This window comes from Hypanus sabinus, chromosome 9, assembly GCF_030144855.1.
Source record: "Hypanus sabinus isolate sHypSab1 chromosome 9, sHypSab1.hap1, whole genome shotgun sequence".
Classification (NCBI taxonomy): Eukaryota; Metazoa; Chordata; class Chondrichthyes; order Myliobatiformes; family Dasyatidae; genus Hypanus; species Hypanus sabinus.
In genome coordinates this window covers 146,139,798-146,155,335 of record NC_082714.1, presented here as the reverse complement: position 1 = coordinate 146,155,335, position 15,538 = coordinate 146,139,798, and the positions used below count along the sequence as shown (strand labels likewise).

The window sequence follows — 15,538 nt, the reverse complement described above, 5'->3', positions numbered from 1 at the left end:
AAATCGCCATTTTAGTGTGGACAGAGGGTAAAAACAAAGAGAAAAAGCTTCGGTTATGGATTTATCCAGTGTAGTGTGGATGTAGCCTCAGTGGTCACTTTATTAGGTACACCTCTACACCTTATTAATACAAACATCTAATTAGCCAATCAGGTGGCAGTAACTCAATGAATAAAAGCATCCAGGCATACAGAGGTTCAGTTGTTGTTCATACCAAACACCAGAATGGGGAAGAAATGTGATCTAAGTGACTATGACTGTGGAATAAATGTTGGTGCCAGACGGGATGGTTTGAGTATCTGCTGGAGTCTTCATCCACAACAGTCTCTAGAGCTTACAGTGCGAAAAAACAAAAGAAAAATCACTGAGCAGCAGTTCTGTTGGCAAAAATTCCTCATTGATGAGAGAGATCAGAGGAGACTGGCCAGACTGACACAAGCTGACAGGAAGGCAGTAGTGTGCAGGGGCCATCTCTGAATGCACAAAACATCAAACCTTGAAGTGGATGGGCTACAGCAGCAGGGGACTATGAATGTACATTCAGTGACCCGTCTAGTAGTGGCAAAATCTTTTTAAATAATGAAATGTGATGTCAATAGCTTCAGTTAGTTATCAGTAGAACATACAACATTACAATAGAGTACAGGCTTTTTGGCCCACAATGTTGTGCCGAAATTTTAACCTACTCAAAGTTCAATCTAACCCTTCACCCTGCATAGCCTTCCATTTTTCTATCATCCATGTGCCTATCTGAGAGTTTAATATATTTTAAATATATTAAAATATAAAATAAATTATTCATTATATTTTATCATCTCACATGATTAAAATAGATAACTTTATTGCTTTTATTTGCAGACATGATATTAAACTCTTATAATAGAAACGGTCTCCCTGGTAGCTGCTTGAACAGCTGTGCGTTTTGAGCATTTTCTGTTTAATTATATATGACTGTTGGTATGCAGAACTGTTTGCTGCCCTCAACAATGGATGGAATATCCTCAGCCAGAGCAGGCAATTAAAATGCTTGCAACAAGCAATCCGATGGAGAAATTCAATAGGTCAGGCAACGTCTGTGGGAGGAAAGGAACCGTTGTCATTTTGGGACGATGCCCCATGTGAAATTAAGTGTTTGTGTTTTGATCGTGTCCTGTCACTATTTTAATGACAGGAAAGACAAGTTAAGGCACAGTTCTTATTTCCTAGTTGTCAAGGTAAGGGATCTATCTAGTAACACGTAAACCTGTTTGGACTTTTGGCACATTGCTAACATTAGTGTCAGACACGCCCAAAAAGTCATTTTGTAAGCATAAAGAAGAGCAGAACTCCTCTCATTGCACCTGGACTAGGCAGGTGAGAACACTATTGGAAGAGTATGGAACCTTTTTCTCACAGTGTTTAGAAAATACTCTTCAAGTTTAAGGATTTTGGAATGTTGAAGTTATAGATTCATCTTCATCCTTTTGTAACCTGCACAGTGAATATATACTTGGATTTATGGTGCTTGTATTTTAAGGTATTTGTACAATCATTAACTTTCTGCTGTTTACTGCTCAATCAAATGAAGTTTATTGTTATAATGCCAGAGCCTGCAGCCGTTTGAATTATATATTCAAACACAGTACATGTATTGCTGAGTATATGTTACATTGAATTGGGCTCCTGTACTTTATTTTTTTTTTTAAAAAAGGTTTCAATAGATTGGAAGTTACTCTCAGGTTTATCGGACTGGTATCTGAAATAATTAATTTGCCTTAAGAAATAAATTTGAACAGGCAAAGTTTATATCCATGCAGTTCAGAAGAGTAAAAATGGGTTGATTGAAAGAAGCAAGTTCGTGTGGGGGTGGGGGTTTATGGTAAAGTTGGGGTGGAGAGGATGTTTCAAAGTTCAGAGGAAATTTATTTTCAAAGTACAAACGGGTCACCATATACAAACCTGGGATTCATTTTCTTGTAGGATACTTAGTAAATCCAAGAAGCATAATAGAAACAGTGGAAGATCACACTTAACAGGGTGGACAAACAACCAATGTGCAAAAGGCAGAAAAAATGGACAAGTACTAAAGTAAATAAATAAGCAATAAATATTGAGAACATGAGATGAAGAGTCTTTGAAAGTGAGTCCATAGATTGTGGGAACAGTTCAATGAAGAGGGAAGTGAAGTTATCCCCACTCATTCAAGAGTCTGATAGTTGAGGGGTAATAATTGTTCCTGAATCTAGTAGTGTGAGTCCTGAGGATACTGTACCTTCTTCCTGATGGCTGATATTTGCTTGTGTGTTTAGAAAGGGAGCTTTGAGCAGCTGAAATTGAGTCTTTGAAAATTTCTGCCGATAGAGTGGCAAGAGTCTTTGATTTTTTGGTGGGGGTGAGGTGCCCAATTCTTGATCTGGCGGTGAAAGGTGAGTTGGTAGGAATGAGGGGACAACTGGATTTTAATGAATGGCAGACCAGTCAGGTGATGTGTTTATTGTCACATGCACATGGTGAGGAACAGGTGCACAAAACCCTTGCAGCAGCATTACAGACGCATACAGTAATGTACACAATGGTATAAATGAAAGACTATGCAAAGCAAGACAATCATGCAAAAGAAAACCACAAGCATGCTCAGGCAGTCCAAGTGCTGACTGTTCCTGCTTCACGTCTGTATGTGGAATATGTATTCTTTTAAAACTTCCAGGCAATATTAAAGCTTTCCTTCCTAGACTTTATAATGAAAATGACAAAGACATTAACAGTTGAAATCTGTGCTTCAGCTTTATTCAAGATTGTTTATTGTCATCCTTCAATGCTTGTGTGTAATAGAGAGCAAAATGATTTTTACTTCAGATCCAATGGATTTAGCATTTGCTGATGAGTTGTATATTAACACAATTTGAATTTTCTGTAAAAAAAAACAGACTTGAGTGGATTGTCTATGTGGAAAATTTTCAGTCCAGATTTTACAAATTACCAATTTTAAAAACTTGGGTATAGGGAAATGTTGAATTGTGTAGCACTTTATTTCTTAGCGCATAGGAAGAATGAGTGAAGATTTGATAGGGTTGCGAGAGTCCAGAACTAGATGTCACTGGCACGAGATAAGAGGGGGAGATTTAAAAGAGATTGGACAGGAAACCACTTTGCACAAATAGTAAGCGCTTGGAATGAGCTTCCAAAAGGTGTGTTTGAGGTTGTTACCATTGCAGTATTTAATAAGCTTTTGGATAGGATTCAAGGTTTACAGGCCAAATGTGAGGCACTGGGACTAGCAGAAAGGATGCTGTAATCAGCATTGAACCAAAGGCTCTTTTTTCTTGCTCTATGACTCTGTCCCCTGAAGGAGGAGACAATGATACTTGCATTCTTTTATGCAGCTCCCTTTTATGGAGTAAAATTGAAAATATTGTATTGGATGAGTGCTTCAGTGCCCAATTCTGTTTTCAATTTGAAATGTACTTCTTGCCAAGTATTTGTATTGTGTTTCCCACAATTTCTTTATCCAACCCATTGTACAGAGTAATTCAAGGATAAATTATACAGACTTTCCAAACTTAACATACGGAAGTCTCTTTGCCAACCTCTATTGACAGGTTCTATGTTTTATATCATATTTTTTAAAAGAAAACTCTTAATTTGGAGTGGCAAGACCTTCCCATTTACAACATACAGCTAATTTTTTTCTTGGTGCGATTATCTGTATCCTGCGGTTTTTGACTTTTAGCACCATATCCAACCTAAAGGAGGTTATAAAGCAAACAGTAAATTAGCTCTAGGAAAAGAAATTGTTCAAACTTTTGGACAACAGACTTTCATCAGTCAGGAAAAATATCAGAAAAGAAATCAGTTCTGAGTTCAGGAGAATGGAGGGGAAGGGGCCTGTGATAGCGAGGAGTCACAGAGAGAATAAATGATACAGGTGATGGTGATGTCAACTGTACAATTGTGTGCAAAGCATTTCTGCAGGAGGTAAATGGGGTCTGGGGGGGGGGAGAGAACAATCAAATCTGACATGCAAGGAGAGAACAAAAGACTGTTGAACGCTAGGCATGTTAGACTAAAATTGGTGAATTCAGGCTTAAAAAGCAGAAAGCCAAGAAGGTGAGTTGCTGTTCCACAAGTTCACTTTGAATTTTGTTCAGAACAACATAGGAGGCCAGAGAGAGATTGGAAGTGGGGTGGAAAGTTGAATGGCAGGTGACTAGATCATTCTTGACCAGCAGCACTATTCACTTTAGTTATTTTTCTCTCTCTCTAACATGCAACACCGTTTCAGCTCACAAACCTCAAACATATAATGTTCACCATATCTCAGTACATGTGCAATCTTAAACTAATTCCAGCATCACCAACAAACACTGTTTCGCTCAATGGAGAAGAAAAATATCAGAGTTGTATACTGCATAGATACATAGATAATAAAAGAATCTTTGATCCTTTGATTTAATGTTAGAGTCCATGCTACATATTCCAGCTGGTAACACTTGTCTGTTCCCAGTAAGTACCCAAGGGTGAATGACTGTTCATAACCTTAATATTGTACTTAAATCTTGAATGAGCTTCTGAACTCAAGGCTACATCATCACCAAGTTTGCATTATTCCATCTCTGGAGCATTATGCAACTTGACCTCCGTTTTAGTTTTAATGTTGCTGAATCCTTCATTCCTTTACTTGACTACTCCAGTGCCCTACTGACTGATTTCTCATTCTGTCATCTTGAGTTTATCCCAAACTCTAGTTTCTATCTTCAAAGTTCAAAGTCAATTTATTATCAAAGTACTCATACGTCACTGCATATTATCCTGAGATTAATTTTCTTACAGGCATTCACAGCAGAGCAAAGAAATACATTAGAAACAATGAAAAACTACACACAAAAACCGATGAGAAAGCAATGTATAAAAGAAGACAAACTGTGCAAATACAAAAGTAAAATAATAAATTATACCAAGAGCATGAGTTGTAGAGTTCTTGAAGGTGAATCCCTAGGTTGCGTTCAGTGGTTACTTCAGTTTTGTGGTGAGAAGTTCAGTTTTAAGGGGAGTAAATTTGTCCACGCTGGTTCAGGAGACTGATGGTTGATTGGTAATCATTGTTCCTGAACCTGGTGGTGCAGAACCTAAGGCTCCTCTACCTTCATCCCAATGGCAGCAGGGAGAAGAGAGCATGGCCTGGGCCTTGCACCTCGTTCCTCCTGTGCTCGCAGGCCTATGTGGGCAAACGCTCCAGGAAAAACTGAGCATTAAAATTCTTGCAGCTGCCTTTAATTAACATCATGCCCTCCTCTCTGCCCATCTCAGCAATCTCTCAGATAGACCACCAAAACACATACAATTACTGGTCAGTGTATTGCAAGAAAGATATGCTAGTACTAGAAAAGACACAGACGAGTTACATGACTAAATTATCAGGAGTAGAATTTAGATAGGCTGTGACTGTTTCATTACTGCAGAGTGAATTTGATTTAACTGATGTATAAAATTTTAATCAAACGAGTCCAAGTGCATAAGAACAATCAGTTCTGTAATCAGAGCTTGATAGCATAGCTATGGTACGGTAGAGTAGCAGTTATAATTACGGATTCAATTCCTACTGCTGTCTGCAACGAGTATGTACATTCTCCCCATGACCAAATAGGTTTCCTCCAGGCCCTCTGGTTTCCTTTCACATTCCAGAGACAGGGATAGTAAGTTAATGGGTAACAAGGTGTGATTGGGCAGCACCAGCTCATTGGGCCAGAAGGGCCTGTAACCAAGTTGTATTTCTTTTAAAATAAATAAATAAATACATTGGAAAAGTTGTTAACAATAAGAATTTGAGGGAAGTCATTTTCCCTACGTTCAAAGTTAGAAGTAAATTTTATTATCGAAGTACATCTATGTCACCATACACAACCCTGAGATTCATTTTCTAATGGGCAATCACAGCAAATCTTTCCAATAGTAACAATAACAGGATGGGATAATAGTGGTTTGCAAAATGCAAAACAAAGGCAGAAACTCTCAGTGCATTTAAATTGTAATTGATTAAGTATTTCATTTGCAAAACTCCGGGTTGTGAGCTGGAAAACAGGAGAAGGCTGCTTAGGGCTTCTCCAGCTAATGTGTTTGTGATAGGCTGAATAGTGATCTCCTGCACTGCAAATGTCCGTAAAGATTTATAACCTCCTCCAATCCTGGTGATTTGCCCCTCCTCCATTTTAATAACTCTAGCTTTCAGATTCCCAGACATTGAAACTTCTGTCTTAAATCTGTCTATTTTATTGCTTGAATCTTGCCATTTTGGCTAGCTTTTATTTACCTGGACTAAATTACGTGAAGCATCTGTGCTTGTTTGGAACCCTTTTTTTGCGATTATATATTCAGAATGTCAGCAGTGCTATCCCTAGTTCTCCTGTTGGTCATCCCGGTTGGCACTGTGGACTTCTCCACTTAAGGATGGTATTTCCAAATCAAGCACCTTGATCAGACAAGATCAAGTAACAATTACAGGCTTTTTTTTCTCCATCAGGGAATTGCAGGCTAGTTTTGATTCACCTCCCCCCCCAACAACATTGTTTTTAATTTATCCATTCTGATCTCAAGTTGTTGGACCACTTAAATACACTTTACCTCATAAATTTTCTTACTGTTCTGTTAAGCGCAAAATATAAATTAGAATGATTTACAGTTTTAGGGGGCAATATAGAAATTTCATATAAGGGTTTAAAAGTGGATGTTGATGTGATAACAGCCATGCATTGTGATGTTGCCTCTCTGTGCTTTGCCTTACTGTATATAACATGGATGATAGTAATTGCTTATTTCTTCTGCAGAGTGAAACAAATAATCCTGAAGACATGGTGCAAGACTGTATGACGGACTGCTAAATCAGAAGAGATAATTCTCTTTACCTTCACTTACTGAAATATTGTGGAAGAGGTTTTGGACTAAAACGGAAGATGTCAAATCATTTAGCAGGAGATGCTTCATTCAGCTCCCGGCAGGAACTGCTGAACCTAAATGATCCTCGCTTGAGCACCGATAATTTAGAGATTCCGAGTGATCGAGTAACCACTGAGAAAATAAGGTGCAATGGGACGAAAGTATACAGTGTTTCTCACCAACACAAAGCACACCAGAGCACTCCAGAAAATGAGTGTGGCTGGGGTTTGTTCAAGCCCAAGTGTCTGCAGGTTTTCAACACGCCAATAGGAATACTCGTCTTCCTCTGTTTTGCTTCCTTTCTCCAAGGAATGATTGTAAATGGATTTATCAATACTGTAATTACTTCAATTGAACGGAGGTTTGATCTACAGAGCTACCACAGTGGATTGATTGCCAGCTCTTATGATATAGCAGCATGCATCTGCCTGCTTTTCGTCAGCTACTTTGGGGGGAGTGGTCACAAGCCACGATGGCTCGGCTGGGGGGTACTAATCATGGGGTTGGGGTCACTGGTGTTTTCTCTGCCTCACTTTTGTACTAGTGCTTATGAAGTGGGCTTAACAGAGGACTCTGGTTTGTGCAACAACAGTCGGTCTACACAGCATAATAAAGATGCGTCGAGCTATTCTGACTTCAGGTATTCCAACTTCAGGTTTCTGTTCATGTTTGGACAGTTTCTCCATGGCATTGGAGCAACCCCACTCTACACTCTGGGAGTGACCTACCTCGATGAAAATGTCATGTCAAATCATGCTCCGGTTTACATAGGTGAGTTTCTGGAGATGTGGCAATGTATGGTGTTAAAGTGCTAGGAATGTGGATGTCATTACAATGAATGAGAGAATCGAGCTTAGGGACTATTCTGGTGACTATCTTTGTCCCAGTCAGGGATGAATGAAAACTGATATCTGCTTGTAGAAGGAAATAAATACACAAAGAATGTCCTTTTCATGTTCTGCCACAGTAACATCAGCAGATGCACCACTTATCTTCCAACTAATTTCTGCCAAGGTTAAGATGGCAGACCTGGAAGAACCCTAAAGGTGTTGCTGGCAGTTCTGCAAATGAAGTGAAGACTCAGCTATAGATCATATCAAACTTAACAATCTACCTGTAAATTTAAACCACACTTGTGGAATATCAGGGATGGCAGAAAAGTATGGATTCAACAAATACTTAATTGTTAATATTGCACGTTTACAAAGATTTGTATTTAAATAGTTTAGACCATTAGACTTAACAATTGGAGAACAAGCCATTGCAACCACCTAAAATCTCATGGACCTTGCTTTGGAATATGCTAATACAGCTGATAGTATTCCTTAAAACTGCATAATTCTGCTTGCTTCCACACGTAGAAATCATATCAGTAATTCATAATATCTGCAGGCAGATCTGCATTACCAAACCAAAGCCCATACAAGAACATTCCTTTTCACAATTCTTTTCTGGAGGAAGACGTAATCAAAGCAGATTGCTGAAATTGATGGCAATGTTTTTAAAAAATGCATTTTTTTCTGTTTGAAGATGGTTACAATACTGAGCTATCTTCTTTAGCTAGGTTTTCATTCAGATTAAAGTAAAGTGTTTGAGTGTGTTCATATTGGGCACATGACTGCTCTAAAGTCTACTTATTGCCAATGGAAACAAACATTTGACTCTTGGAAAGAAAATCTATTTGTAATTACACTGAAATATTTGAACACCACGTGGGTGGTACTCCCTTGTGCATGATAAATACCAATCTGCTGTATCCACAGTTGGTACAAACTAAATTTGATTCCAAATAAATCAAGTTATTCCCTGAATTGAGAAGCTCAATCACATTGAATCAAAAATAATTTATTTTTCTGGCTTTAAATAAGTAAATAAAGAACAATATAATTTCAAAGTCACAATGCTCCATAACTCTGGTTATTTTCCACTGGATCATTTACAAAAATTTCAATGCTGAGTGCTTTCGTCACATTTTCTATTCTTGCCCAGTAGTTATTATTTGCTTTGTTCTCTTCCATTATTTGTAGCACAATGTGAATTTATTAAAAGGACTTTGCTACTGAAAATATAACCTTAACATTCCAGTTGCACTCCTACTTGACTTCAATCTCAACATTTGGCCAATAACAGTTATAAACACAGATTTTTTTTTTATCATCCATAACCTTTTCCATTGCCCACCTGTGCAACTGTATTATTTGATTTATGAAACTGAATATTGCTATCCAGGTGTATTTATTGAAATACAGTGCAGAATAAGCTCTTCCAGCTCTTCAATCCTCTCCGCCCTGCAGTCGATTTAATTTTGGCTGAACCATGGGACAACTTACAGTGACCAATCACCCTACCAACCGGTATGTCTTTGGAATACGGGAGGAAATCAGAGCACCTTGAGGAAATCCATGTGGTCACGTGGAGAACATACAAACTATTTACCTGCAGTGGGGGAAATTGAACTCAGATCACCTGAACTGAAAAAGTGTTGGCTTTCATCCATTTTTCCTATTTTCACTAAACCTTTGACTCCCATCAAATAGATTACTCAATGTAAAACAATCTTATGTTTTGTTTCTTTCCCCATTTTTAGATCTGTAATTCAAAATAGCTTTGAATGTAATAACGTATATCCTCCGGCTGAGGCTCCGATATGGCAGAAGGTACACTGTAGTTATTCCCCCTTTAACACAAAAGTTGAATTCTATTACATAACCACAAAAGATTGTGCTTTTGTTGCTCTCATTTCTTTGTTGTTATCTACAGTCAAAAATCAGCTCAGAAAGCTTAATGCTGTCATTTAACTTAATCTTACAATCTACTACAAAGCATCATGTATAGCTGATATGTATTCGAGCCAGTGTTTTGATATTAGAGATGTTCGTGTGTGTGTATATCTGGAAACAAACTCAGGCCAGGAAATTACTCGTGGTACAAACCTGAAAACCCTCTCTATCATAGCCAATTCTTGTTCCAATTTCCTGCAAATCTTGTGTACTGCTGTTTTGTATGAATTAACAGTGGAAATCCCCATAAAACAATTGGGACATCTGCATCAGGTGTACCAATTAGCTGCTGCTCGGAGGACATTGCAAGGAAGTACAGCTCGATGGCCTTCGGCTCATACAGGAAACTGAGGAGGTGATGGATAGGAACTGGAGGATGGTGTTCATCCCTAAGTTGCAAGAGGCAGGTACCTGACTGACTATCAGGATGGGAAATGAAATGGGCAGCCAGTGCAAAGTGCCCCTTTGGCTGTTCCCCTCAATAATATGTATACCACTTTGGATACTGTTTGGGGGGGTGGGGGGAAGCTTCAGCAACTGGGTCTCTGAACTGAGTCTGGCTCCATGGTTCAGAAAGGAAGGGTGGAGGAGTGCAGTAGTGATTGGGGATTCCATCAGGACGGAAGACACAAGATTCTATTGATGGGATAGAGGCACCCAGATGGTATGTTTCCTGCTAGGTCCCTGATCAGGTCCCCAGCATTCTAAAGGGTGAGGGTGAGCAGCCCGAAGCCGTGGTACGTATTGGCACCAATGAAGTGCAGTAGGTAGGAGAAGGAAGAGGCCCTGAAGAGCGAATTTTGGGAGCTTGGTAGAATGCTGTAAAGCAGGGCCTCCAGGGTAGTAATCTCTGGGGAAACTGCCTGTGCCACACACCAGTGGGGGTAAGAATAGGATGACTTGACAGATGAATGCATGGCTGAGGAAGTGGTGCTGAGGGCAGGGTTTCAGATTTCTAGATCATTTGAATCTCTTCTGGAGAAGTTATGACTGTACAAAAGGGATGAGTTACATCCGAACCTGAACGGAACCAATATCCTTGTGGGAAGGTTTGCAAGAGCTGTTGGGGAGGGTTTAAACTGATTTGGCAGAGGGATGGGAACTGGGTGATAGGGCTGAGGATGGGGCAATTGGTATACAAACAGAGTAGTGAGATTTCTCAGAAGGATAGGTAGATGATTGGGTAAAATTATAGAAAGTGGAATGAGTTGCAGTGCAACGGGAACAAAATTAAAAAGAATGACAAATACAGGGCTGATGGTGTTATATTTGAAAGCACGCATTTTTCAGAACTGGATGCAGTTAGAGATTGGCAGGTATGATATTGTGGGCATCATTGAATTGTGGCTGAAAGAACATTAAAGTTGGAAGCTTAACATCCAAGGATGTACATTGGATGAAAGGCCAGGCAGGAGGGCAGAGTGGACAGCGTGGAAAAAGGTGACATGAGGTAGGAAGATGTAGAATCGTTGTGGGTAGAGATAAGGAACTGCAAGGGTAATAAGATCCTGATGGGAGTTGTATACAAGCCTCCAAGCAGGAGCCAGGATGTGGTCTGCAAATTCCAATGGAAGACAGGTGATGAATGTCCAAAGGGCAATGCTATGATAGTCATAGGGAATTTCATGGGGATTGGTGCTGGTTTTGGATCCCAGGAGAGGGAATTTGAGAAAATTCTGATTTGATTAGGGAGCTTAAGATAAAAGAACCCTTGGGAAGCTGTGATCATAATATAATAAAATTCACCCAGCAACTTGAGAGGGAGAAGCTAAATTCAGATTTTTTCAGTTTTGCAGAGGAGTAACAAGAATTGCAGAGCCACGAGAAAGGAGTTGGCCAAACTTGATTGGAAGGGGTCATGAGCAGGGATGATGGCAGAGAGGCAATGGCTGAATTTTCTGGGAGCAATTCGGAAGGCACCGGTTAGGTGCATCCCAATGAAGAAATAGTATTCTAAAGACAGGATGGAATCAAATCAAACATAAAAGCAAAAGAGAGAGCATATAATAGAGCAAAAATCATTGGGAAGTTTAGAGGTTTAGGAAGCTTTTTAAAAAATTGACAGAAGACAACAGAAGAAAGCCATAAAGAGTGAAAAGATGAAATATGAAGGAAAGTAAGCCAATAATATCAAAGAGGATACCAAATATTTTTTCGGATATTTAAAGAGTAAAAGAGAGGCAAATTATCAGACTGCTGGAAAATGACTCTGGAGAGATAGTAATGGGGGACAAGGAAATGGTAGACAAATTGAGTGAGTATTTTGCATCTGTTTTCACTGTGGAAGATGCTCGCAGTATACCAGATGTTCAAGAGTGTCAGGGAGCAGAAGCAGTGCTGTTGCTATTACTAGAGAGAAGGTGCTTGGGAAGCTGAAAGATCTGAAGATAAGTAAGTTACCTGGACCAGATGGACTATACCATTGGGTTCTGAAAGAGGTAGATGAAGAGAATGAGGATATACTAGTAATGATCTTTTATGAATCACTGGATTCTGGCATGGTTCCGCAGGAAAATTGCAAATGTCTTTCTGCTCTTCAAGAAGGGAGGGAGGCAGAAGAAAGGACATTTTAGGCCAGTGGCCTGACCTCAGTGGTTGGGAAGATGTTGGAGTCAATTATTAAGGATGAGGTTTTGGGATTCTTAGAAGTATACAATAAAATAGGTCAGTCAACGTGGTTTCCTCAAGGGTTGGAATTCATTGAAGAAACAACAGACAGGATACACAAAGATGAATCAGTGGATGTTGTATACTTGGATTTTCAGAAGGCCTTTGACAAGGTGCCGCACATGGGGCTGCTGAACAAGCTATCAGCCCTTGGTATTACAGAAAAGATGCTCACATGGATAGAATATTGGCTGATTGGCAGGAGGCAAAGAGTAGGAATAAAGGGAGTCTTCTGATTGGCTGCTGGTGAATGGTGATGTTCCATAAGGTTCAGTGTTGGGACTATTCTTATTTATGCTACAGGCCAATTATTTGGATTATGAAATTGATGGCTTTGTAGCCAAGTTTGCAGGCGATGCAAAGAGGGGCAGGTAATGGTGCGGAAGCAGGGAGGCTGCAGAAGAGTAGGAGATTGGACAAGGATGTGGCAGATGGAAAACAGTGTCAGGAAGTGTATGCCATGGACTTTGGTAGAAGGAATAAATGCATAGACAATTTTCTAAGTGGACAGCAAATTGAGAAATCTGAGGTGAGAGGGGATTTGGGAGTTCTCAATCATGATTCTCTAAAGGTTAATATGCAGGTTGAGTTGGTGATGAGGAAGGCAAAATCAATGTTAGGATTCATCTCAAGATGACCAGAGTATAGTTGGGAAATGAACCTGGTCAGGTGTCAGATCTCGCAGTGAGAGAATATTTTGGAGATAGTGATCACAATTCTATCTCCTTTACCACAGCATTGGAGAGGGATAGGAACAGGTAAGTTAGGAAACCGTTTAATTGAAGTAATGGGAAATATGAGGCTATCAGGCAGGCATCTGGAAGCACAAATTGGGAACAGATGTTCTCAGGGAAATGTATGGCAGAAATGTTGCAGATCTGTAGGGGATACTTGCATGGAGTTTTGCATTGATATGTTCCAGTGAGACTGGGAAATGATGGTAGGGTACAGGAGCCGTGGTGTATGAAGGCTGTTGAAAATCTAGTCAGGAAGAAAAGAAAAGCTTACAAAAGGTTCAAAAAACTAGGTAATGTTAGAGATCTAGAAGATCATAAGGGTAGCAGGAAGGAGCTTAAGAATGAAATTAGGAGAGCCTGAAGGGGCCATGAGAAAGCTTTGGCAGGCAGAATTAAGGAAAACCCCAAGGCATTCTACAAGTATGTGAAGAACACAAGGGTAAGATGTGCAAGAACAGGACCAATCAAGTGTGACAATGGAAAACTGTAAGGAACTGGAGGAGATAGCAGAGGTACTTAATGAATACTTTGCTTCGGTAGTCAATATGGAAAAGGATTTTGTTGATTGTAGGGATGATTTACAGCAGACTGAAAAACTTGAGCATGTAGGTATTAAGAAAGAGGATGCGCTGGAGCTTTTGGAAAACATCAAGTTGGATAAGTAACTGGGACCAGATGAGATGAACCCCAGGCTACTGTAGGAGGCAAGGGAGGAGATTGTTGAAACTTTGGTGATGGTCTTTGCATCATCAATGGGGATGAGAGAGGTTCCAGAAGATTGGGGAGTTGCAGATGTTGTTCCCTTATTCAAGAAAGGAAGTAGAGATAGCCAAGGAAATTATAAATCAGTGAGTCTTACTTCAGTGGTAGGTAAGGTGATGGAAATGATCCTGAGAGGCAGGATTTATGAACATTTGGAGAGGCATAACATGATTAGGAATAGTCAGCATGTCTTTGTCAAAGGCAGATCATGCCTTACAAGCCTGATTGAATTTTTTGAGGATGGACTGAACACATTGATGAAGATAGAGCAGTAGGTGTAGTGTATATGGATTTCAGCAAGGCATTTAATGAGGTACCCCATGCAAGGCTTATTGAGAAAGTAAGGAGGCATGCGATCCAAGGGGACCTTGCTTTGTGGATCCAGAATTGGCTTGCCCACAGGAGGGAAAGTGTGATTGTAGATGGGTTATATTCTGCATAGAGGTTAGTGACCAGTGGTGTGCCTCTGAGATCTGTTCTGGGACCCCTTCTCTTCTGATTTTTATAAATGACCTGGATGAGGAAGTGAAGGGATGGGTTAGTAAATTTGCTGATGACACAAAGGTTGGGGGATGTTGTGGATAGTGTGGAGGGCTGTCAGAGGTTACAGCATGACATCGATAGGATGCAAAACTGGGCTGTGAAGTGGCAGATGGAGTTCAACCCAGATAAGTGTGAGGTGGTTCATTTTGGTAGGTCTGATATGATGGCAAAATATAGTATTAATGGTAAGACTGTTGGCAGTGTGGAGGATCAGAGGGATCTTGGGGTCCGAATCCATAGGACACTCAAAGCTGCTGCACAGGTTGACTCTGTGGTTAAGAAGGCGTATGGTGTATTAGCCTTCATTAATTGTGGGATTGAGTTCAAGAGCTGAGAGGTAATGTTGCATCTCTATATGACCCTGGTCAGACCCTACTCGGGAGTACTCTGCTCAGTTTTGGTCACTTCACTACAGGAAGGATGTGGAAACCATAGAAAGGTTGCAGAGGAGATTTACAAGGACATTGCATGGATTGGGGAGTAGCCTTATGAGAATAGGTTGAGTGAACTCAGCCTTTTCTCCTTGAAGCGACGGAGGATGAGAGGTGACCTGATAGAGGTGTATAAGATGATGAGAGGCATTGATCGTTTGGATAGTCAGAGGCTTTTTTCCAGGGCTGAAATGGCTGCCACAAGAGGACACAGGTTTATGGTGCTTGGAAAAAGGGACAGAGGAGATGTCAGGGGTAAGATTTTTACTCAGAGAGCGGTGAGTGTGTGGAATGGGCTGCCGGCGACGGTGGTGGAGGCAGATACGATAGGGTTTTTTAAGATACTCCTGGATAGGCACATGGATCTTAGAAAAATAGAGGGCTATGGGTAACCCTAGGTAATTTCCAAAGTAAGTGCATGTTCGGCACAGCATTGTGGGCTGAAGGGCCTGTATTATGCTGTTGGTTTTCTGTGTTACTATATAAGTAAGGATGTAATGTTGAGGCTTTATATAACATAGGTGGGGCCTCACTTGGAGTATTCTGAGTGGTTCTGGGCCCCTTATCTAAGAAAATATGTTTTGACCTTGAAGAGGGTTCAAAGGAGGTTCACGAGTGATTCCAGGATTGAAAGGCTCATCATATGAGGAGCATTTAATGGTTGCGGTCCTATGCTGTTGGAATTTAGAAGAATGAAGGGGAATCTCAC

The 15,538-nt window shown here is 40.2% G+C and overlaps 1 protein-coding gene across 8 annotated transcripts in view; it reads left to right on the top strand.

Moving 5' to 3' along the window:
• slco4a1 (solute carrier organic anion transporter family, member 4A1) overlaps positions 1-15,538 on the top strand; it is a 210,291-nt gene that overhangs the window by 125,172 nt on the left and 69,581 nt on the right. For 7 of the 8 annotated variants that reach the window (XM_059980750.1, XM_059980755.1, XM_059980756.1 and 4 more), the window contains one exon: positions 6,801-7,680. In XM_059980750.1, coding sequence (XP_059836733.1) covers positions 6,927-7,680 — 754 coding nt within the window. In that variant the 5' untranslated portion in view covers positions 6,801-6,926. Of the gene's footprint in view, positions 1-1,398; positions 1,517-6,800; positions 7,681-15,538 lie in introns of those variants that run through there. The other variant, XM_059980757.1, reaches the window with a different exon arrangement.